The sequence below is a fragment of the Eumetopias jubatus genome, unplaced genomic scaffold, assembly GCF_037043125.1.
Source record: "Eumetopias jubatus isolate StellerSeaLion01/CBP00866 unplaced genomic scaffold, mEumJub1_p1.0 scaffold_7, whole genome shotgun sequence".
NCBI lineage: Eukaryota > Metazoa > Chordata > Mammalia > Carnivora > Otariidae > Eumetopias > Eumetopias jubatus.
In genome coordinates this window covers 83,914,716-83,937,055 of record NW_028274813.1, presented here as the reverse complement: position 1 = coordinate 83,937,055, position 22,340 = coordinate 83,914,716, and the positions used below count along the sequence as shown (strand labels likewise).

At 61.5% G+C, this 22,340-nt stretch overlaps 1 protein-coding gene across 1 annotated transcript in view; it reads left to right on the top strand.

The window, feature by feature from the left end:
- The window catches only part of SPTBN5 (spectrin beta, non-erythrocytic 5), a 44,750-nt gene that overhangs the window by 16,809 nt on the left and 5,601 nt on the right, over positions 1-22,340 (top strand). The window contains exons 19-56 of the mRNA XM_028094438.1: positions 149-248; positions 987-1,157; positions 1,671-1,826; positions 2,268-2,482; positions 2,878-3,055; positions 3,278-3,478; positions 3,707-3,823; positions 4,771-4,928; positions 5,313-5,448; positions 5,672-5,817; positions 6,577-6,691; positions 6,798-6,908; positions 7,125-7,304; positions 8,097-8,303; positions 8,483-8,632; positions 8,859-8,963; positions 9,362-9,529; positions 10,032-10,181; positions 10,304-10,495; positions 10,715-10,810; positions 12,252-12,367; positions 12,452-12,566; positions 13,365-13,478; positions 13,644-13,765; positions 14,021-14,183; positions 14,389-14,577; positions 14,833-14,910; positions 15,541-15,713; positions 17,419-17,509; positions 17,656-17,802; positions 18,393-18,530; positions 18,610-18,866; positions 19,031-19,217; positions 19,450-19,662; positions 20,123-20,319; positions 20,444-20,642; positions 20,930-21,124; positions 22,009-22,164. Coding sequence (XP_027950239.1) covers positions 149-248; positions 987-1,157; positions 1,671-1,826; positions 2,268-2,482; positions 2,878-3,055; positions 3,278-3,478; positions 3,707-3,823; positions 4,771-4,928; positions 5,313-5,448; positions 5,672-5,817; positions 6,577-6,691; positions 6,798-6,908; positions 7,125-7,304; positions 8,097-8,303; positions 8,483-8,632; positions 8,859-8,963; positions 9,362-9,529; positions 10,032-10,181; positions 10,304-10,495; positions 10,715-10,810; positions 12,252-12,367; positions 12,452-12,566; positions 13,365-13,478; positions 13,644-13,765; positions 14,021-14,183; positions 14,389-14,577; positions 14,833-14,910; positions 15,541-15,713; positions 17,419-17,509; positions 17,656-17,802; positions 18,393-18,530; positions 18,610-18,866; positions 19,031-19,217; positions 19,450-19,662; positions 20,123-20,319; positions 20,444-20,642; positions 20,930-21,124; positions 22,009-22,164 — 5,902 coding nt within the window. The remainder of the gene's footprint in view (positions 1-148; positions 249-986; positions 1,158-1,670; positions 1,827-2,267; positions 2,483-2,877; positions 3,056-3,277; positions 3,479-3,706; positions 3,824-4,770; positions 4,929-5,312; positions 5,449-5,671; positions 5,818-6,576; positions 6,692-6,797; positions 6,909-7,124; positions 7,305-8,096; positions 8,304-8,482; positions 8,633-8,858; positions 8,964-9,361; positions 9,530-10,031; positions 10,182-10,303; positions 10,496-10,714; positions 10,811-12,251; positions 12,368-12,451; positions 12,567-13,364; positions 13,479-13,643; positions 13,766-14,020; positions 14,184-14,388; positions 14,578-14,832; positions 14,911-15,540; positions 15,714-17,418; positions 17,510-17,655; positions 17,803-18,392; positions 18,531-18,609; positions 18,867-19,030; positions 19,218-19,449; positions 19,663-20,122; positions 20,320-20,443; positions 20,643-20,929; positions 21,125-22,008; positions 22,165-22,340) is intronic.

Sequence of the window (22,340 nt, the reverse complement as noted above, 5' to 3'; positions counted from 1 at the left end):
TCTTTCCCGGCCGGCAAGGCCTGCGTCCTGGAGGCTGGGAGGAGGTGTGGGGAGGAGGGCGGCAGCAGGGCTCACCCTGGGCTGCGGTGGGCCTTGGGCGGAGTGGAGCCCCCCCGCCGAGCCCTCCCCCTCTCTATCTGGCCTCCAGGGTCCGAGAGCAGCTGCAGAGCATCCAGGTACAGTGGACCAGGGTCCAGGAGAGGAGTGAGCAGAGGAGGAGGCGGCTGCTGGCTTCCCTCCAGCTCCAGGTGAGGCCAGCCCAGGTGCACGAGGCCTCCACCGGAGGAGTGCCTAGGAGTCCACGGCTGCGCTAACACTTGTGCGCTATGCAGAAGAGCCTTTTATAGTTTGCAAAGCACTTTCCCACATGTTCTGTCATTGACCCTCATGGCCCCTCTTGTGAGACCCGCATTATGGCTCTGATGTTTCCAGATGAGGAGAACAGGCTGAGGCCACACTGTTCGAAGGCAGCACTGGACCCAAAGTCCTGATAAACCCCCTTGCCCTCCCTCGTCTGCCGACTCCCCTTGCCCGTCATTTCTGGCCACAGTCTAGGCTCATGCGTGCGCCAAGGGCACCCGCTGCAGACCTGGGCTCTGTGACATATTTGTACAGTCCCCACAGGGGCTCAGAGCTGGGCCAGTCTACAGGCCTCCTGTAGCATAAGCCTGTTAGGAGAGAAATGGCGGTACATGATCTGAGGTGGGCTGAGTAGTGGAAACTGACCGAGTGCTCCTGTTCTCTGGGCACAGGGCACCAAGGGGCCCAGGCCGTCCCTCCCCGGGCCTCCTCCTACCGTGAGGGGAAACCTTTCCCTCCCCGTCTCAGCTTCCCTGCCCCCACTGGCGAGCAGTAACCCAGGCCCCACCTGGCACAGTGGATCCTGCACTTTCCCATGGGGGTCCATGAGACCCCTCTTTCTAGAGGTCCATGCATCAGCCCTCACCCCTGGTCATGAGACCCATTCTCTCCTGGTTCTTGGGCAGAAATGGAAGCAGGATGTGGCGGAGCTGGTGCTGTGGATAGAGGAGAAGGGGCTGAGGGCAGCGGATGAGCCTTCCTGGGAGCCCAGCAACATCCTGCAGCAACTCAAGCGGCACAAAGCAGCTGAGCGCGAGCTGCTGGCCACCCATGGGCACGTGGAGGGCCTGCAGCAGGTGGGGGTGCCAGACAGGGGTGCAGGGCCTTTTCCTCCTCAAATACCTAGCCCAGATGGATGGCCTCTTTTCATGGAACAAATTCACCGAAGGAAGACTCATTCTCAGTTACGGCGGAATTAGGATCCCCCAGGTTCCTCCCCCACTCAGCTGGGTACCCCTCTGTCTTGGTGCCCAAACCAGCCCAGGACGCCTCCATCGTCTCTTCCTCCCACGCCACCCCCAGCTGTCAGGGCAGCTCCGGTGCTACCACCTGCACCTGAACAATGAGGGCTCACCCTGCTCGACTCGGGAGCATCAGCGGAAAGCCCGCCCACCTCTGCCCACAGATTTAGGGCTGCAGGAAATGCTTGAGCCCTTGCAGCCTGGAGAATGCAACCTGTAGCCAACTACCTGCACCTCCCCGCCGCCGCACCCCGCCCCCCCGCCTCTGCCACCTGGGTCCCGCCTGCTGTGGCCCCTCATGGTACCAGCAACTCAACAAAATTCCCTCGGTCTTTGTGTCCACTGCAGGTGGGGAGACAGCTGTTGAGCGACAGGCCCCGTGCCCAGGAAGATGTGCAGACCAGCCTCCAGTGCCTGAGTAGCAAGTGGGAAGAGTTGAAGCACAAGTTGGCCGAGCAGGGGGACCGGCTCCAGCAGGCTAGACAGCTCCTGGGGCTGCTGCAGGTCTGCAGAAGAGGGGCAGGGCACGGGAGGGAGACTGAGGCTGTGCTGGGCCAGGCTGGGGCGTGGGGGAACAAGCAGGACGGCAAGGGGGTGGGGAGGAGTCTGGGCTATTCTGCTAGCTCTGGAGTAGCCCTGGGAAGTGCTGCAGTCTTTAGAGGCCTCTAGCTTATGGCAAGCGGAGCCTGGCTTTGCCAATTTGTCTCCTGTGTGCCCAGGGTGCAGTCAGCACAACCAGAATCCCTGTGGAGGAAGAAGCATGAGGGACGGGAGTGTTCATGAGGCTCGGGGTGGGGGTGGGGGTGGGAGGTGGACGACGGGGGGTCAGGGGTCCCGAGCAGGTCCTCGGGGAATCTGGTAAGCTGCAGGCGGTGTGGTCTTGGAGTCCGAGAACTTGCGAGCCTATGCTACAGAGCCTAACGCGGAGCCCTGCACTCTCCCCAGGCTGCCAAGGAGAAGATGGAGCAGCTGGAGGGAGCCCTGCAGAGCGCAGAAACAGGGCAGGACCTGGGCTCGAGCCGGGGGCTCCAGAAGCGGCACGGCCGACTGGGAAGCGAGAGCCAGGCCCTGGCTGGCGAGGTGGCTGTCCTTGTGTGCCAGGCCCGCCAGGGGCTCACTTCCCAGACCATCGTGGGAGAGATCCAGAAGTACCTACAGAGGTACCCACCAGCTTGCTCCATCTTCACCCCACTCTGTGCCACCCCCCACCATGTGAACACGAGGATGGTTTCACCCCGTGAGCCCAGCAGTGGCATCTACAGGACTTGAGGTTGCCCAAATCTCCTTCCCTTACAAGGAGGGTCATTCCTGGGATAGGAAGGCCGGAGACCCCAACTGGGCATCCTCAGTACCCCGCAGTCTGAAGTCAAACAGGTCATCTGGGCGAAGGGTTGGGCCCTGGGCCCTCCCCAGCTGCCTCCCCACGGTCAGATGAGACTTTCCCCCATCCTCTGCTTCGTTCCTCATGGGTCCCTGGCTGGGCTGTGGAAAGCCCTGAGGGCCTTGCCCCCCACCCCCATTCCCACTGTCCGCCATCTCTTCTGCCTCCACCCAGGTTCGAGTCCCTGCAGGGACATCTGGCTGCCCGGCGCCTACAGCTGCAGGCCTCAGTGGGGCTGTATCAGTTCTACCAACTAAGCAACCTGGAGCTCGCTTGGGTGGCTGAGCACATGCCCAGTGCCAGCTCCGCCCCATGCACCAATGGTGCCCAGAGCCTTCGCCGCAAGCACGAGGTAGTGGCCCCCTTTTCCCTCCAGGATCCTTGACCTCCCATTCCTAGACCTTAGAATATCACCAATCAGGGTGTCCCGATTTCCAAGTCTCTGCCCCCAGTTATTCCCTGCCCAGGAGTTTTGCCCCGATGGAGCCCAGAGCCGCATCCACGGCTCTGTTCCAGGCCCCCTGTGACTAAGGGAACCCCAGAGGTGACAGCCTCTCATCCTGTTCTGTGGCAGGAGCTCTGGGCAGAGGTGAAAGCCCACCAGGGACAGGTGCAGCAGGTTCTGGGTTCCGGACAAAGCCTCGCAGCCTCGGGGCACCCCCAAACCCCGCGCATCCTGGAGCAGTGCCAGAAGCTGGAGGGCCGCTGGGCAGAGCTGGAGCAGACATGTGAGGCGCAGGCCCAGTGCCTGCAGCAGGCTGTCGCTCTCCAGCAGGTAGGAAGTGCAGAGCACCTGGGATCACGCTGTGAGTGGGGTCTACAGGAGCTGGGCCTCTCAGGGGGCACATCAGTTGTGAGAACCCTGGCCCAGGAGCTGGCTAGTCCCCGATAGGCACAGAATCCTCTCTGGGCGGGCTGTGGGAGAGCCTAGCATGATGTCCCCGAGGGGTGGTGGAGGGTCCCATCTGACATCATCAGGGTGAGCTGGCCTCATTCCTGGCAGTGTGTGCTGGCTGCGTCGGAGCTGGAGGACTGGGTGAAGGAGAAGCAGCCCCTGGTGAGCAGTCAGGACTGTGGTGAAGACGAGGCAGCCACCATCAGGCTCATTGGGAAGCACCAGGTACCATGTCCCGGGCAGCTTCCACACGGTCTGCACTGGGGTGACGATGAGCCACGGAGAGGGCTGTCACACTCGCAGAGGGCACATCCTCCTTCCTAGAGGCACAGAGCCCTGCTGTTTCTTCCTGAAGATATGGCCAGCTCGTTTCCTGCCAGCCCACCAAGTCCGGCAAGGCCCCCTGCCCATCCCCAGTGCTCCCCTTCTTCAGAGACAGCCCTTTGAAGAATTCCTGCCCCCTTCTTGGACCGGTTTACGCTGACCAGCTTACCCCCCTGCAGCCCCGGGATTTCTCTGCTTTCTTCCTCTCTTGCCCCAGCACCTTCTCCCTTCTTGGGGTCACCTGTTCTAACCCTCCCCACACACTTGGAATGTCATCCTTTGAGTTAACCCAGTGCCCTCCTGAAACCTACCTCCCCCAGCAAGCATCCCCCTGGTTAAAGGGAGGGAGGCCTGGAGCACCCTCCTCCTTCCTGGACTCGGACTCTCAGGACCCCACCAGCCCTGGTTCCGGCTGGCACTGTAGCGTCCTCTTGCCTGGACATGGGTTTCTCAGCCATTCCTACAGGGCGTGCCTAGAGCCATGCCCTTGTGGCGCTTCGGTGTCCCAGACATCCTGGGCAACTCCGTTGACCCCGGCTGTCGCTGTCTATTGTTGGGATCTAGTACAGTGCCTCCCATGCCCTCCCCCTCTTGGCCTCACTTACCCTCCCGTGCTAAATAATGAGCCCTCTGAGGGCACTCCTGTGTCCTCACTTTTATGGAACAGTAGGAACTCCATCAGTATCGGGGAGGTGGGTGATGGGTACATGGCTGGAGAGATGGGTTGGGGATGAATGGTGGGTAGGTGGGTAGATGGATGGGTCTGAGGATCCATGGCTGAATGGATGGGTGGGTAGATGAAGGAGCCACCCAGTCTGCGCCTGGCCTGCATGCATGTGTTCTGGCAGGCCCTGCAGCAGGAACTGGCTCTCTATTGGAGCTCCCTGGAGAAGCTTGACCAGAGGGCGCAAAAGCTCGCTGGCCCCGGGGCCACTGAGCCACTGGCCGCGGTCCGGGAGAGGCTCCGGGAGCAGCTGCAAGCGCTGCAGGAGTGGGCAGCCACACGGTAAGGGCCACTGCACCCGCTCTCGGTATAGGGGGGCCTAGCCACGGTTGACTGTTCCCATACTGTGACCCTGAGTTGGAAGGAAACCATGGCCCCAGGCCCACAGAGATGTGTCAGAGGAGTCCTTGCTGGGTGTCACCTCCTTCCATCAAGTCCACAACAAGGCCCGCTGGGCAGGAGCTCAGCCCCCAGCTCTCGTTTCTTCCCTGCATATGCACCCACTGCCCTGCACTGGCCCTCTTGGTTTTACTTCTCCCCGAATCCAGAGCCACAGGCTTGCGCAGAGACCACAAATAAGCTCCCTCGGGTTCCCCCCCACCCCGTCCGCTGGGCCAGCTGTCCCCAGGAGAGTGTGCAGGTGGGGACCACGGGCTGTCCCCCCAGGGGCCGGGAGCTGGAGGGGACTCTGAAGCTGCACGAGTTCATGGGGGAGGCCGAGGAGCTGCAGAGCTGGCTGGCTAGCCAGAAGCTGGTGGCTGGGCCAGCGGAGAGCCTCGGAGAAGACCATGCACACATCCTGGTGAGAAGGGCTGGGGCTGGGAGGACACCCTCCAGTGGAAGGCTGGGGGCAGCAGGCCGGCCTGCAGGGCTGTGGGAATCGGGAGCACTGGCGGGGACAGGCCTTCTGAGGAGGTGTGCAGGCACGTGGCTGTCCCACCTGTCATTGCCCAGATGGTCAGGAGGCGCCTGCAGCCTCACCAGCGAGGGGGCCGCTCCATCACCCACTCCCCTCTTCTCCTCAGCACCTCCGCACCAAGTATGCAAGGTTTCAGCACCACGTGGAGCTGGGCGGCCGGCGGGTGGCAGCCTGCCTGACGCTGGTAGAGAACCTGCTGGAGCTTGGGCACAGGGCCGCCCCCGATGCCCGGCAGAGGCAGCAGGACCTGCAGTGAGTGCCCAGTGGGCTAGGCTGGGGGTGCAGGTTTGGGGGAGCAAGCGGTGCAGGCAGCTCCTGGGTGTTAAGAGAGGGTAGGCTGCTCTGAGGGCCACACTGGCTCTGCCTGCCCTCAAGGATTCTAGAGAGGGCGCGGGTCCCAGGGAGGCTGAGCCAGGCCCTGGTGACCGTGGCCTAGAAGGGAGGCAGAGCTGGGTGTGCAGGTCAGGGAGTCCTGCCCGGACCCCCAGGGACAGTTTTCCAAACCCCTGGCTCCCGGGACTCAGGGAAGGAACTGCCTAGCTGCCACCCAGCTGGCGTGGGTCCCTCCCGGCCCCAAGCCCAGCCTGCAGGCTCTGAGGCCAGGCCTGACTTGTCCATGACCCCTGGCATGGAGCCTGGCCTGATGGAAGCCCTAGAAGCTCCGTGAGAGTTGGCTGAGTACCTGAGGAATGGAGAAAAGATGTGACTTCTGCCCTTGAACATTCATAATCTGATTGACATTTGAGACTGGAATACACGAGACGGAAGAAGGACGACAAAGCATAGAAATCAGGGGCTGAGCATGATAGCGGCAAAGGACTGAGTTCATGGTGAAGCTGGAAAGGCTCCAGGCAGACCCCGAGGCAGGAAAGGCAGTTCAGAAGGGGAGCTTTGGGCCAGGCCTGGACGCAGCCCAGAGCGGAGGAGGGCTGACAAGACTAGCCGAGGGTGGAATGAGATGCTGCACCAATGGCTCCCCTCCCGTTGGTCTTCCACATTCCCCGGGGACAGGGCTGCCTGGTCGGAGCTGTGGGAGCTGACCCAGGCCCAAGGCCACCTGCTCCAAGACGCCGAGGTCACCCTCAGAGTACACAGAGATCTGTTGGAAGCCCTCATGCAGGTCCAGGTACGAGTCCGAGGGGAGGAAGGGGGTTCTTTCTAGGAGTGGATCCACCCCCGGTTTGGTGCCCCACCCTCTATTGCTGACGGCCTTGGCCATCTCCTCTCCTCAGGAGAAAGCCACAAGCCTCCCCAGTGAGGTGGCCCCAGACCTGCGTGGGCTGGAGGCCCAGCTGAGGAGACACGAGGAGCTGGAGCATGAGCTCGTGGGCACTGGGCGGCAGGTGAGCTGGTCTGGCTGCCTCTCCCACCCGGGCCCCTACAGGCCCCCTCAGGCCTGTCCATCTCTTCCTCGGGGTTTCCCACACTCCCGCAGGGCCTCTAACTGGGCCTACTGTGCATGGCGGGGCATGGCTCGAGGGGGGTTCTGTGGGATGGGCAGGCCCTTCAGCCTCTAGGAGGACATGACCCTTCCCTCCCTATACTCCACCTGCCCCCAGCTGCAGGAACTGCTAGAGGCTGCGAGCGCAGTACAGAAGCTGGGGCCGGGGCCCCAGGCCCGTGCCGTGCGGCAGAGGCAGCAGACTCTGGTGCAGGCCTGGGAGGCCCTGAAGCTACGCTCGGTGCAGCGCAGGACCCAGCTGGAGCGGGCATGCCTCCTGGCCCGTTTCCACAGAGCGGTGGGGGCTCCTTCCTCTTGGGCGTGTGTGTGTGCGTGTTACCATGTATGTGCGCCTACTACTGAGGCCCTCCTGCTCTGGAGGGGAACCCAGTGTGGACATGAGTTAGAGGAATGTGGGTACGTCTGGATGTCTGGCCAGTCAGAGCACTGAGCACGTGGGCTTGAGTTGAGGGATCCTCCTCAGCTACTTTCTAGTAGCATGAGCTTGAGCAAGGCACGGAGCCTTAGTTGTCACCCTCTGTTTGTGAGTACCTCCTTCATACACACTGTGCCATTGACCTTGCTTCACCTCTGTAATGAGGTGTTTGGACAAGGATCAGAGGCCCCTCCAGCTCGAACACTGTGAACACAAATCAGAAGACAGTTTGTAAGTATTAAAGTAGAAATCCCGAGGACAAGGTGAGCAGTGAGGTGTCATAGTGTCCGGGAAGCCTTACGTGAGGCAAACAAGGCCTTGGCCCTTGAAGAGCAGGTGAGCTGGGAGGACATGGAAGGGAGGAGAAGAAGCTTCTAAGCAGGAGGGGCACCAAAAGCAAAAGGTGAGGAGTCTCGGTGAGGGTGACGAGGCCGGCAAATGTGGACATTTAGTGGACCTGGAAGGATTAGTTTGGATGACAGAGGAACCCGGTGACAAAAGGTCCCGTGAGCCCCAGCGGGGGCTCTGGCCTGGGACAGCTACTCGGCTGTGCGAGCGGACGTGGGCAGGCTGTAGTTGGGCCTCAGAACCTGGCTCTCTGCCGCCCAGCCCAGCCCTCACCCAGCTCTCTCCCTCCGTCTCCTGGGGACCCAGGTGCAGGACTACACCTCCTGGGTGGCCGCCGTGGGGCAGGAGCTGCAGGGAGAGGAGAACTCCCAGGAGCCCAGCAGTGGCCTTCCGATGCTGCTCAGCGCCCACCGGCAGCTTCGGGCAGAGCTGGAGGCCCGGGAGGAGCTGCACCAGACGGCCTCCCAGCTGGGCCAGCAGGCGCTTCTGGCTGTAGGGACACCCAGCAAGGAGGTGGGCCCCTTTTTCCGGTACCCACCCCCAGCCTGCCCTGACCTCGTCTGAGCCCGATCACCCCACGCCCTGCCCCGCTGCGCCCCACTGGCCTCTCGTCAGGGGCTTCCCTCAGGATCGGCTTCCATCTTGTCTATGCGGCTCTTGCCAGTGCGGGCTCCCCACATGCCCGTCCCCAGGTCCAGGACGGGCTGCGAGCCCTACAGGATGAGCGGGACCAGGTGTTCCAGGCCTGGGAGCAGAAGGAAGAGAAACTGCAGGCCATGCACCGGGAGCAGCTCTTCCTCAGAAAGTGTGGCCACCTGGACCAGATCCTCACAGCCCAGGAGGCAGGAGTTCTCCTCTCCCAGGAGCACAATTCATGCTCCCCGTGCTCCACCTTCTCCCTTTCTCCTCTCCCCCCTGCTCTCTTCCTAGCTTCCTGGAACTCCAGCTTTTTCCCCGATGGGAGGCTGGGCCCTGCCTCAGCGCCTATGGCTGCAAATGGGGGTGGGGAGGCCCAGCTGTGTGGACAGTCCCTGATGGCCTCTTTGACTTCTCCGTGGGCTGATCCAGGTCTCCCTGAAAACCAGTGCCCTGGGGAACTCAGTGGAAGAGGTAGAGCAGTTGATCCACAAACACGAGACTTTCCAGAAAGTTCTGACTGCCCAAGATGAGAAAGTAAGAGGCTCAGAGGGAACTGGGCATGCTCAGAAATTGGGGCGGGGGGGGAGAGGGCAGAGTCTAGAAACTTTGGAGAGTTCTGAATAGGGGACATAGAGTGCTTGGTGACCCACAGGTAATGTTGATGTACGGGGACAGCCTATGGGAATAGGGTGCCTAGTTGGGGCTGACTGAGCAGAGTGAGATGTATGGCTCAAGAAGAGAGCCACACTGTGGGGATACCAGAGCCATTTGTCTCCACAAGACATGGTCATGGGGGAGCTGTGGGTTTGGTTCTGGCTTGCTGGGAGGACCAGCCAGCCCTGGGCCATGGCGGGCTGAGGGAAGGGCTTCCCTATGGGCCAGCCTCCCAGCGTGGGAGAAGAGTAGACTGAGCCCCCAACCCTCCCCCGCAGGAGGCAGCTCTGTGTGAGCAGGCGAAGACACTTGGGGGCCCCAACGTGCAGGATCGGCTCCGCACAGTGCTAGTGCATCGGGCTCGAGTGAAGGACCTGGCAGAGAGCCGGGGACAAGCCTTGCACGCCTCTCTGCTGATGACTGGCTTCACCAGGGCCGTGACCCAGGTCAGAGGGCCACCCCCAACCCTGTGCCTTCCGCTTGGGCCACATTTTATAGTGCACAGATGACCTTCACCTTCACAGGCTCCTTCAGGTCTCACCACATCCCTGTGATGAGGACACTGAAGTCTGGAAGGTTCAATGGCTTTCCCAGAGGCCTTGCTGGGACCCAGAACATTTGATTCAAAGACACTGTGAGCAGAGACCTTGTTGCTTCCTGAGCCTGTGAAGGCTAGGCCAGAGAGAGGCAGGGAGGCAGAGGGAGGGAGCCAAGTATCTAGGCCTGGGAGCAGGCCAGCCTCCCCTCCAGAGGCCCTGCCCAGCCCTTCCCTGTGGCTGGGGGCCGGCTGGGCTAGAAGCACTGGATTGCATCTACCCGGCACTGCCTTGTCCAGCCCTGGGGGCCAGCATTCCACTCCCTGGGCACAGCTGAGAGTGAGCGTGTGGGACATCTCTGTGGACTGAAGCAGCACCGGCATCATGGGATTCATGTCCCCACCCCCACCAGGCCCAGGACTGGATCGAGGAGCGAATCCAGCAGCTGAAAGAGCCAATCCCTCCTGGGGACCTGAAAGATAAGTTGAGGCTCTTGGGAAAACACCAGGCCTTCGAGGCTGAGGTCCAGGCCCACGAGAAGTTCATAACCTCTGTCACCAAGGTAACAGCCAGGCCCTCGGCCCCAGTCCTATCCCAAAGTGTGGGCTCTCGGGTGGCCAAGGGGAAAGGTCTCAGGCAGGGAGCTGGACGACAAGCAAGATCTCTGGGTGTCCTATCTCCCAGGAGGGCGAGGCTCTCCTGGCTCAGAGCCACCCTCGGGCAGGAGAGGTCTCCCGGAGGCTGCAGGTGCTGCAGGAACACTGGCGGAAGCTGAGGCAGGCGGTGGCTCTCCAGGGCCAGGACCTGGAGGACAGATGGAACTTCCTGGAGTTTCTGCGGAGAGCTGACCTTGCAGATGCCTGGATCCAGGAAAGGGTAAGAGGCAGCCGGGCCGGGGCAGAGCTGGGGTGGGGCTGCCGGGCTGAGAGATGGGGGCAAGGACGGGCCTGTAGCTCCCCAGCTCCCTGACAGACGGGAGCCCCAGCAGGAAGTTCCCAAAGCCTCCCCCTGCCCCAACACCGCTCTGGGGCCTGGATGCCCTGGTGCTGGGGCTCAGAGCACTGCCCCCAGACCCTCACCCCTCGGCCTCCACAGGAGGCGATGGTGAACCTGGGCGACCTGGGCCAGGACCTTGAGCACTGTCTGCAGCTCCGCAGGCGGCTCCGCAAGCTCCCAGGAGTCTGGGCCCGGGTAAGGGGGCCCTGTGGGGGAGAGGTCAGTCACCATGTCCCCACGGGGGACATACCGCTCAGAGTAGTGACCCAGCATGGGTCAGGGGAGGGCTCCAGCCACAGCTCCGTGCTTACTATCTGCATGTGCTCAGGCAGGCCCCCTCATCTCACCAAGCCGTACTTTCTCCATCTTTAAAATGGGGTTAACGCCTGCCTCTTAGGTAAGGGAGCAGGGACGTGAGGTGGTGGCTACACGAGTTCATACCTGTGATAAAACTGCAGAGAACCGTACCCCCCACACACAGATGTGCGCATGCAGAAACACACACTCCGAATAAAGCCCGTAGTCGAGTTCGTAGTTATAATGTCCGTTTCCTGGTTTCCACTTTGTACCCAGTTATATAAGATTTTACCCTCAGGGAGACCTGGGGGGAGGGTACGTGGGGCTTCTCCATGCTACTTTTGCAATTTCCTGTGGATCTGTAACGATTTCAAAATTTTAAAAAAGAATGCACGTCTGCCTGGATGGAGTGGTAAACTGCAACTACCCATAACCCCTGTTCAGCCTCTCGGCCCCTCCTCACCACACCCCCACACGCACCCCCAAAATCTCTTTCTCTTATGTGCTCCAGATGAAAGAAATAGGACAAATGTAGTTATAGTCAGGTGTTAGAGACCAAACACGCTCCCGTCCTCCCTCCGGTGCCAGTACCTACGGTTTGTAAAAAGGCCGCAGTGCTCGCCCCCAGCTCCCCTTTGCTAGTGGAATTCACAGCCTCGGGCCCAGGCGCTGCGGTAGAAGGAGAGCCACAGAGGCTCAAGGAGCGGGGCTGGGATCCCGGCTCAGCCACACATCAGCCATGGTGGCCTCTGACTCTACTCTGGCGTCTGTACGAGGAGTGAAACCCCCTTCCCTGCCCGGCTTGTACGAGACACTTCCTCAGAAGCACTTTGGGAATTTTAAGCTGCTCCACCGGTACAAGCTGCTCTTACTGGGGGCAGGACCCTGTACTCCCTCCCACTGCCGGGGACCCCCGCCCCAAGGACCCGTAAGCCCCTCTCACTAAGCAGCCCCAGCCCAGGACTCGTAGGGGTGCAGACACTCTGACACCAGGAGACCCAAGCTCACCATTTCATTCCACCATTTGCTTTGCTTTTATCAATTCTTAATCTCAGTTCTTACTCTTGCTTTCTTACCAATTGCTTTCCTGAGCAATTTAACTTTAAAGCTTCTGTTAATCATCGTTCTGACCGAGGAGCGTGTTTCCTAGGCTCAGACACGCTGGGGCATCTAGCTCGCTGCGCCCAGCCCAGCCGGGGGTGCGGCTGCCTCCGATCCCCCAACACGCTGCCCCTCACCCTCTCTCGGGGCCCCGGGCAGATCCCCCACGTGCTGTGACTGCTCGGGGTGGGTGTTGCCGCTGCCCTCACCCTTCCCCCCGTTCCCCTCCCCCTCTCAGGACACAGTGAATGACACCCACATCAGGAGCGTCAATGACTTGTCCCTGAAGCTCGAGAACCTGGACCCTGAGCAAGTCAGAACCATCCACCAGCGGCGACAGCAGCTGAATAGCAGGCCAGTCCCAGAGTGGGAGGCAGTGGGGCCAGGAGAGGGGGCTGGAGGGCCACCTCCGACTCAGCCTTACACCCTCCTTGCCAGATGGGAGAGTTTCCATGGCAACCTACTCTGGTACCAGCTGCAGCTGGAAGGGGCCCTGGAGATACATACGTTGTCCCGAGAGCTGGATGACCTGGCTGCGTGGATAGGGGAGAAGGTAAGCAGCGAAAGACCTAGCAGCCAGGGGGTGCGCTCACCCAGAGTTTCCTCGGTGTCCCGTCCTGGTTCCCCTCTCCTCTTCAGCTGGGGTACTGACGGTCGATGCTGCTAGGGGTCCTTCAGGGCTAGGGAGAGGGGTCTGCCAGGGGCTCTCGGGATATCAACTCTGGGCCCCAGAAGACCCATTACAGGCTTGGAGGCTGGCCCACCTGGCTTCTAGAAACACTGTGGATCAAGAGGCCAGAGCACAGCTCCCCCTCACACTCTTCCCTCTGATGTCCCTGAGCAAGCCCAGAGCCCGCAGGAGCATTGCCCCGGAGCGCATCGGCAACTACAGAGAAACGTGGGCTACACGCTGGCGGGGGGGAGGGGGGGGTGAAGAAGTTGTCTGCCCCCGCCAAGAAGTCCCATGTGACACAGATGGTGCCCTGTTCTGGGCATGCAAGGGACTCTTGCCTCAGTCTCCTTACTCCTCTGTGCTCCCTGCCCGAGCCGGCCAGGCCTGGCTGGCTGTCCATGCTCGGTTTCCCCCCAAGGGAATGAGAGACCCAGGAGACACGGTGTGTGGAGGCACCACCCAGAGATGACTGGGTCAGAAGGAAATCCATCCCCTGGTCTCTCCTGGGAATCGTCTTCCTTCACTGAAGGAGGGGGCCTGTGGTCAGCGGAGGGCACGGGGAAGGGGATCAGGTGGGGTACTTGCTTCTCACACAGAAACCCCGTGGCCGGTGACCCCTCTGCAGTGAGGGGGAAGCGGGGGTAAAGGCGAAGCCAGTAACGTTGCATTCCTTCCCAGGCCGCCCTGGTCCAGGCCCCGGACTATGGGAAGGATCTGGAGAGCGTGCAGAGGCTGATCTGGAAACACAAGGAGCTGGGGCAAGAAATGGGCCTCCTCCAGGCCCGGGTGGAGGTGTGTCCTCCTCTGTGGGATGCGGCTCAGGCACGCAGGGCAGGAGGGCTTCGAGACCCCGGGAGCCGGCAGACTGCGTTCAGCAGTACACCCACCCGGAGGCTGGGGGCCTCCTGCAGCCGGGGCTCCCCTCACTGCAGCCCCTGAGCCTGGCTTTTCCCACAGTCCCTAGAGCGGGCGGTGGGCCGCGTCTGCCAGAGAAGCCCCGGGACAGCCCACAGCCTCAGCCGCAAGCAGCGGGAGGTGACGGACAGTTGGTGGCAGCTCTGGAGGGGGGCCCAGAAGCGGTATGAACCCCTGGGCCTCTTTCCTCACAGACTTAGTCTCCGTAGCTTCTCTGTCTCTCCCCTTCCCCTTAACCCTGGTCTCCCCTGAGAGCCTTTCTCTGTCCTTCAAATCACCATTGGTACTGTCCCCCTATGAATTCCCAGCCCATGGGCCCTTCTCTGGCTAAGGGGATTCGGGGATGGAGAGCAGTGGTGTGGGTGTGAGGGAAAGAGGGGCTCAGAGGCCCCGCAGCTAGCTGATGAACCTGTGGGCAGGGGGGAGTCACTGGATGCCTTACACGAAGCTCAGAAACTGCAGGCCATGCTGCGGCACTTGGTGGTCTGGGCCCGGGGGCTGCAGGCAGAGATGGAGGGCCGGAGCGCCCCGCGCAGCCCTGCTGAGGCCCGGCGCAGGCTGGAGGAGCACCGAGAGCTCAAGGTGAGGGCCGGGACCCTGCGACCTCACCTCTTCTCTGCCCTGCCCCGACCGGTGATCCCACCTTTCTCTTGGGTCCTTTCTCCCTTACCTGCCTCTGCCTTTCTCCTCTTGCATCCCACCCACTCCGCTGTGTTCCTGCCTCGTGCCTCCTCTCTCGCACGGAGGGAGCCCCAGCCTCGGGGATCTGAGGCCAGTCTTGCGACAGGCCGAGCTGGACTCCCGGACAGACAGCATCGGCCTGGCCCGAAGCACTGGGCAGCGACTGCTTGCAGCCGGCCGCCCATCTACCCCTGACCTCCGCCGGGCCCTGGCTGATTTAGACCAGGAGCTGAGCAGCCTGGAAGGGGCCTGGCAGAAGCACCAGCTCCAGCTGCAGCAGGCCTTGGAGCTCCAGGTAGGCAGCCTCCATCCTGCCCCCACCTAACCCCACCGTCCCCTGGTCAAAACCAAGCCCAGAGAGGCCGCTGTTCCATGGGCTTGCCCACCGCCCAGCGCTCAGCTCGCCCGCAGTAAGCCTGCTGACCGTGTGCTCGTTCTTTTGAGCCAGGGTCTTGGTCCCTGATTTCTTCTCGGGGCACCAACAGGGTCACTCCACCTCCAGCAACAGGACCCTCTGCTCACTTCCTCTTGCCTTTTCCTTTCTTGACAGCTGGTTCTGAGTTCTATGGAGCAGATGGAAAGTTGGCTCTGCAGCCAGGAGGCCTGCCCCGCTAGCGAGGGTCCGGAGGTAGGTGCCAACACAGGTTTTACCAAAGCAGCGACCAGTGCTGCCTGAGCTCCCCAGGCCAAGGGGGGGCCCCCCCAGCCTCTACCACATCAGTCATCGGAGTCTTCACCCGTCCATGTTTGCAGTGTTTGTGCACCTGGGGCTCGGCCCCACAGGGAATGTCCTGGGAGCTTAGAGGGTGAGTGCAGGCCCTTTGACCCACTCTTGCCTCCTTCCCACAACTTCTCACCTCTGCCCTCCTCACTTCCCTCCACTGAGGTTTGTTCTTCCGGCCACTGTCTCAACCCCTGTGGCAGGCGAGCCTGACTCAGGGGAGACCTCAGAAGACTCGGGGGCTAGCTTGTCCTGTGCTGACAGTCTTACCGGAGTGCAGAGCGGGGGTTGTTTCTGTTAGGTGTAAAAGCTCCACCTACCCTGAAGAATCTGACACTGACCCTTATCCCCAGTACCTTCCCTGGTTAAGGATCACTGCCCTAAAGCCAAATGCAGCCTTGAGAAATCAGGGGGATGTGTTCGGGTAGAGCACTCACCATGTGGGTGAGCAGTGGGTGGCATGGCCATCGGTGAGCAGGCAGCTTGGGATGGGAGGGGCAGCCCTGTGGACAGTAGCGGCTTCCCTGCTCCCGCCAGGACTCTTTGGCCACTGTGGAGACCCTCCTGCAGAAGCACAAGGTGCTGGAGCGGGGCCTGGAGGCTCAGGCTGAAAAGATCAGGGCGCTGGAGGCCGCGGCCCGCAGCCTGCACCGGAGTGGGCACCCTGAGGCCCAGGGTGCCCTGGGTCGGTGCCAGGCCATGCTCCTGAGGTATGTCTGGCTCTGGGCCATGGGTAGGAGGGCCAAGATCGCCAGCCTTTTCCAGGGGCTGAGGTGAATGCCAAGGCCCCAGCACTCCTGCCCAGCCTAGCATGTGGCCACCCGGGGAGATAAAAGGGAGTTTTACCAAGTAGCGTGTCCCGGGAAACTGAAGGAGGGGCGACCTCATGGAAGCACAGTGGCTAAGTGGCCTCGGCCTCCAGGGCCACGGTGTCCTGAGTTTCTGTGCTGCCCCCTCATGGTGGGACTAAGGGGAAATGCCTCACAGAGTCTCGGGTCTACGGGGCGGCGTGGGGGGGGGGGTAACAATGCCTACCTCTTAGGGTAGTGGGGAGGGTTGAGAAGGTACCCTTGATGTCTCAGCATGGTGCCCACCACTCGGGCAGGTTGGCACATTTCTCATGCTCGTTTAAATGAACCTGGCACAGCTTATGAGACGCCAGGCTCTGCTTTTTGTCCTCATAAAAGCCCATCTGGTTCAGCCACCTCATCCAGCTTCTCAGACTTTTAGAGCAAGGCAGATTTGGCCAAAAGCCGGATCTCAGACTGGCGGGTGTCTGTCTCTTTCCCAGAGAGCCCACTGGAATCCACAGTGCTTGTCAGTCCGCGTGCAGACACTCCAGCAGGGGTAGGGCTGGGCCGTTCACTCCTACTCCTTGCATGTGGGACGCCACCTGGCTACCGGGAGGTCTTTGATTGATGACAAATGTTGGTTTGCTGGCCTCTGTCAGCACCCTCCTCTCGTGACCCCCAATCACCTTAGGTGGTTTCTGGCAGGCCTGACTGCCCGCCGGGACAATGCCACCCTGACCCCTCCCTTTGGGCTTCTGGCATCCTCTGCAGGGGGAGGGGTACACATTTCATCAAGCCTCGCTCCATCTCCACCCCCCCACACCCTCTGGTAGCCCCAGCAGCGGGAGACAAGAGTTTCCACTCAACACCAGTGTGGAGACTCTACGGATGCTGGCAGCGTTAGACATTTGTCCCTATTTATTTTTTAGATCACATGCCTAATTACTTTTGCTGTGCATACGGCAATGTATTTGATACATTGGTACAGAGAGAGGTACGCACATATATAAATCAGTAGACACACACACACAAATACATACACATTTGGGTGGGGACCCGTTCACAGTTCTTCCTAATAGCAGTGCGTGATCCAAACAGCGGTTTAGACACTGTACTAGTTGGCTAGGGCGGCCGCGACAAAATCCCACAGACGGGCAGCTTCAACGCCAGAGACGTGTTTCCTCTCAGCGCTGGAGGCCCGAAGTCCTCCATCCAGACGTTGGCCGGGGGGGGGGGGGGGTCTGTCCTGAGGCCCCTCTCCTTGGCTTGCAGACAGCCATCCTCCTCTCACTTCGCAGGGTTGTCCCTGTGTGTGTGACACCTGTGTTGTCCCTGTGTGTGTGACATCGCGGGTTAGGGGGCATCCTGAGGAGCTCATTTTAACTTAATTCTTTAAAACTCTGTCTTCAAATACAGTCACACTGTGAAGTACTGGGGATGAGAACTTAGTGAAGAGGGGGAGTAGAAGGTCTCTCCATTTCAAAGGGAACCCCAGACTCCAGGCATCCTGGTCCAGGAGAAGGGCCGTGGCCGTGGCCGTGGGGAGGGCATGCGCACACAGCCCTGGAGCAGCTCCAGGTCCGGGGAGGGGACCTGAGGGCCCATGACACCCTCCTTCTGGCAGGAAAGAGGCACTGGTAGAGCGAGCCGGCACCCGTCGCCGCCAGCTGGAGGAGCTCCGGCAGCTGCAGACTTTCCTGCAGGATTCCTCTGAGGTTCCCCTTGGGTTGGGGGGTGGGTAGTGGTTGTGGTGGGGAAGGAGCTGCTCCGGGGAGAGGCCCCCCTTCCTTGGAGCAGCCCAGAGGTTTGGGGGAAGGGGAGAGCCCGAGGCAGCCGAACCTGGTCCTCCGCGTATGTGCAGGTGGCCACGTGGCTGAGGGAGAAGAAGTCGGTGGCCCTGGAAGAGGGCTGGAGGGACCCCGCTGTGCTGCAGGCCCACTTGTGGAAGCAGCAGAGTCTCCAGGCTGAGCTAGACGCAAGCGTCCACCACCAGCAAAGGCTGCAGATGGTGAGGCCCTGAGGGTCATGGGAAGGTCCTGCAGGCCAGAGAGCATGGAGAGACTCCGCAGAGCCCTGGCGAGGGCTCTGATCCAGAGTCACAGATGGCCGACATTCATCGAGTGCTTTCTGTAGACAGGCATCATGCTAAGCATCCAAGGGTAGCGAGAAACAGTAGCTTTCCTGGGGCACCCTCTCCAAAAAATAGTGCCTTTTCAAGAATCCTAAAGATCATGTTTTGACGGGATAGTTTTTAAAGCCAGCTACGAAAGACATTAGAGGACGGAGAAGGCCACAGTGAGCAGTCCTGTGGGTAAACAAGCCAAAGTGCAGCGTCTTTTAAATTTACCCTCTCCCACCTACAAAGGGTGGGTCCTGGCCCCAGGCTGGCTCCGTCTAGTATAAAGCGTCCTGCTAAAAATGTTTGATGTTTTATCTCCGTTGTTCTCTCCATTCTATGGATAAGGAAAATGAGCTCTGAGAGGTTCAAGAATTTGCCCAGGGACACACAGCGAGCACGCAGGCTGGTGGGTGGGGCCAGCACAGGCCCCCTGGCACCAGCAGTCCTAAGTCCCTGCGGTGTGCCCCGTGTGGCCGTAGGAGGGGCAGAGGCTGCTGCAGGAGGGCCACCCGGCCTCAGAGAGCATCCGGGAGCAGCTGCGGGAGCTGGGAGAGCTCTGGGACGAGATGCGGGCCAAGAGCCAGAGGGAGGCAGCCGCTCTGCAAGAGGCTTGCAAGGTGGGCTCTGTGCGCAACGGAGCAGCTGGAGGGGGCGCTAGGCCTCTCCCCCCTGTGCCCACCTCCCATTCTGCCCCAGGCCCTGCATCTCCGGCGGAGTGTGGAGGAACTAGAGAGCTGGCTGGAGCCTGTGGAGGTTGAGCTGAGTGCCGCCATCGGGGACCCAGACCAGCCTGGGCTGGATGAGCTCCTGCGGGCACAGGGGGAGCTGGAGGCCGCCGTGGATGGGCAGGCCAGGCGGGCACGGTGGCTGCTGGACCAGGCCCGGGTCCTTACAGGGGAAGGCCGCTGCCTCACCCAAGACGTGGAAGACCAGGCCCAGCAGCTGCTTCGGAGGTAGAGCTGCCCCCTTCCTCCCTGCCCTCCAGCTTGTCTCCTCTGGGCTGTCCCCTACCCCCACGGTGGGGGGCACTGAGTGGGTGAGCGCTGGGTCACTGTCTGGCCCCAATACTGACGGCCATGGTCCCTGCCTGCCCTGTCTCCACCCTCCACCGTTGCAGGTTTGAGAGCCTGCAGGAGCCCCTGCAGGGGCGCAGAGCCGCCCTGGAGGCCCGGAGCCTGCTCTTGCAGTTCTTCAGGGATGTTGATGAAGAGATGGCGTGGGTGCAGGAGAAGCTGCCTCTGGCTACGGCCCAGGACTGCGGGCAGAGCCTGAGCACCGTGCGACACCTGCAGGAGAAACACCAGGTGTGGGCTCCCCCGCCCATACCCCGAACCTCAGATAGAGCACAAGCCTCAGTCAGCCAGTGGTGCTGGGAGCTCTGTGCCTCTGGGGGGGGGGGGGGCTTGGGGGGGCACCCTGGGTTCTTCGTTGGCCATAAGGACAGAGAACTCTTCCGGGAGCAAATCCGTGGGATCCTGTAAGGCTTTCTGCATGATGCTGGGGTCCCCTGAGGAAAGTCTTCCTCCGACTCTGCAGAACCTGGAGAGCGAGCTGAGTAGCCACGAGGCTCTGACCCAGGCCGTGGTGGCTGCGGGACGCAAGCTGGTGCAGGCCGGGCACTTTGCAGCCGGCGCCGTGGCTGCCCGGGTGCAGCAGCTGGAGAGCGCCGTGGGCTGCCTGCGGGCAGAGGCCACGCAGAGGCGGCTGCAGCTGCAGCAGGCTCAGGAGGCCCAGCAGTTCCTGACGGAGGTGAGGGGCTGAGGCGGAAGGGCGGGGGCTGGGCGCGAGGAAACCCAGAGTGTAAGCAGGGCCTAGGCTCTCTGCGTCTCCTGTTCCCTCCAGTAAGTGGCCTTCTGCCCCCCCCACCCCACCCCCGACCTCTTCCTTCTGCGTGGCACCCAGAGCACGGGCCCTTCCCTGGGTTCGCTGTTCTTTTGTTGTGTTGTTTCTTCTAAACCGGTGGTTCTCCGTCATTGCTTTCCATCAGAATGACCTGGAACCTTTAAGAAATGCGGATACTCCCATTCCATTCCAGACCAGATCAGACTCTTTAGGGGTGAGGGCCAGGCACAGGGAGCATCAAAACTCTTGGCACTTCCAGTGTGCAGCCAGGGTGCAAACCACGGCTCCAAACCTCAAGGCCGTGCACTCCAAGCTGGGAGCCCTAGAGGCCATCATCCAGGGAGGACTCTCCTCTCTGCCATCCCAGCTCCTGGAGGCAGAGTCCTGGCTGGAAGAACGGGGCTGTGCCCTGGACATCAAGGATGTGGGCCAGAGTGCCGAGGCCACGCGCGCCTTTCTGCGGCGGCTGGAGGCCACCAGGAGAGACCTAGAGGCATTCAGCACGCGAATTGAGAGGCTGCAGCAGACGGCGGCCCTCCTGGAGAGCAGGCAGAACCCAGAAAGGTGGGTGGGAGCCAGGCGCACTCAGGGAGGCGCAGGGAGGGCTCTCCCTTCCGAGGCAAGTGAGGCCGCTCCGGCCTAGAGAAGAAGGGCTTCAGCGGGGTTGTCTTCCTTGCCACGGCACCAGGGCGCTGGACCGGATGCGGGCGCTGAGGGCGGCCCATTTAGGGCTGCTGCAGAGGGCGGAAGGCCGGGGGCAAGGCCTGCGGGAACAGCTGCAGTGCCACCAGTTGGAACGGGAGGCCCTGCTCCTCGAAACCTGGCTGGCCAGCAGGGTGGCCACGGCTGAGTCCCAGGACCTCGGGCGGGACCTGGAGGCCGTCAAGGTGAGTCTCTCCCGAGCCAGCCGGGGGCAGAGTGGATGGAGGCTGAGCCAGGGCAAGGGAGGTGTGTGTGCCTTTGGGCGAGAGGGAGGCAAGGGCGTGAGCTGAAGGGAAGAAGGTGGGCTCTGGGCGGATCCCCATGGTGCTAGAGCCAGAGCCGGGGGACGTCCGCTCCCGCCTCGTCCAGTACGGATGAGGGGACTATCAGATGCTGCCAGGCCCTTCGCGAGCTGCAAGAGCTGCTGGACACCACCTCCGGTGTGACCCTCCCTGGTCCTCTATCCCCACAGGTGCTAGAAGAGAAGTTTGATGCTTTCAGAGAGGAAGTTCAGAGCCTGGGGCAGGCCAAGGTGCAGGCCCTGAGGGAGCTGGCGGCCTCCCTGGAACGGACGACCCCTAGGTACTCTCCCCGGATTCAGGCGCAGAGGAGTCGCATCGAGGCCGCTTGGGAGAGGCTGGACGGGGCAATAAAAGCCCGCAGCCAGGTAAGTGCGCCCAGGCCGGGCCAGGGGCAGCCACGGGGCAGGAGCATCCATGCCTTCTGCCTGGGTCAGGGATGAGCAGGCCCACCAGGGTGAGTGTGCAAGTGTGTGAGTATAAGCATGGGTGGGTATTCGTGTGCAGACAGAGGTGGCTGCCGCTGATTCCCAGCACTAAGCAGATGGGGACTCTCGAAATCTTGCACCTCTACCCCACCCCAGCCCTCTCCACCAGTTTGCTTTCCGGCCGGCAGTTCACACCTCCAGGGAGAAACAGAAGGCAGGTCTGGCCAGCTTCCAAACCCCTCGAAACCCCCCTAAATACAGGCCTCAGGTTTGAAGATACACACCGGGTTGATCTCTCCTCAACCACACGTACTTAACTGGCTCCTTCGCTGCGCCCCCTCCCTCTTTGAACCTCCATGCCCTGCGTGGATGGGCTCCATGTTGCTCCCCGACCTGTGTTCTCAGCCGTAGCTGCTGGTTCCTATAAAAGCGGGCTGCTCCCCAAGCCCCCGACAGCCTGGGCAGCCTCCTGAGCAGGCCCTCCCCTCCTAGCCAGTCCTCCCAGAAACCAAACTCCTCCCTCACGTGGACCCATCCCCTGCTGCCTCAGAGCCTCCATTTCTGCCTTTCTCGTGATTTGTACACCAAAGGCCCTCTTGTCACAGAAGCCTCCCCCGAGGCCTTACCCCCTCACCAGTAACATCGCACACTCATTGAGCACCTGCCACATCTAGGACATTCTCTGTACCTGGTGGTCATGAATGAGTCACTGAGCCCTGTGGTCCTTGTTATTTAAAAGGAGGTGGTCCACGAGGCCATGTCTCCAGGGAGAAAGGACCCTAAGAATGAGCTCAACCCAGAGCAGGCCCTCCCCCCTCTCCCAGAGCCTGGCCACAGCCCGGGAGGTCCGTGGCTTTGAGCAGGCAGCGGCTGAGCTCCAGGGCTGGATGCAAGAGAAGTCCACCCTGATGGTGAGAGACATCTGTGACCACAGCTCGTCCTCAGTGCAGACCTTGCAGCAACAGCACAGGTGCCTGGAGGTGAGAGTGCCGCCCAGTCTCCCTGCAGCTGGGGGGTAGGGCCCCCAGAGGGGAGAAAGGAAGGCCCTCCTAGCCCGACAGTGCTTGCCCAGGTTGCGGAACAGAGTGGAGTTGGCTTGGGAAATTCTGGGAAACAGGAGCCACCCAGAGAGGACCAGGTGCTCCCAGAATGAGGG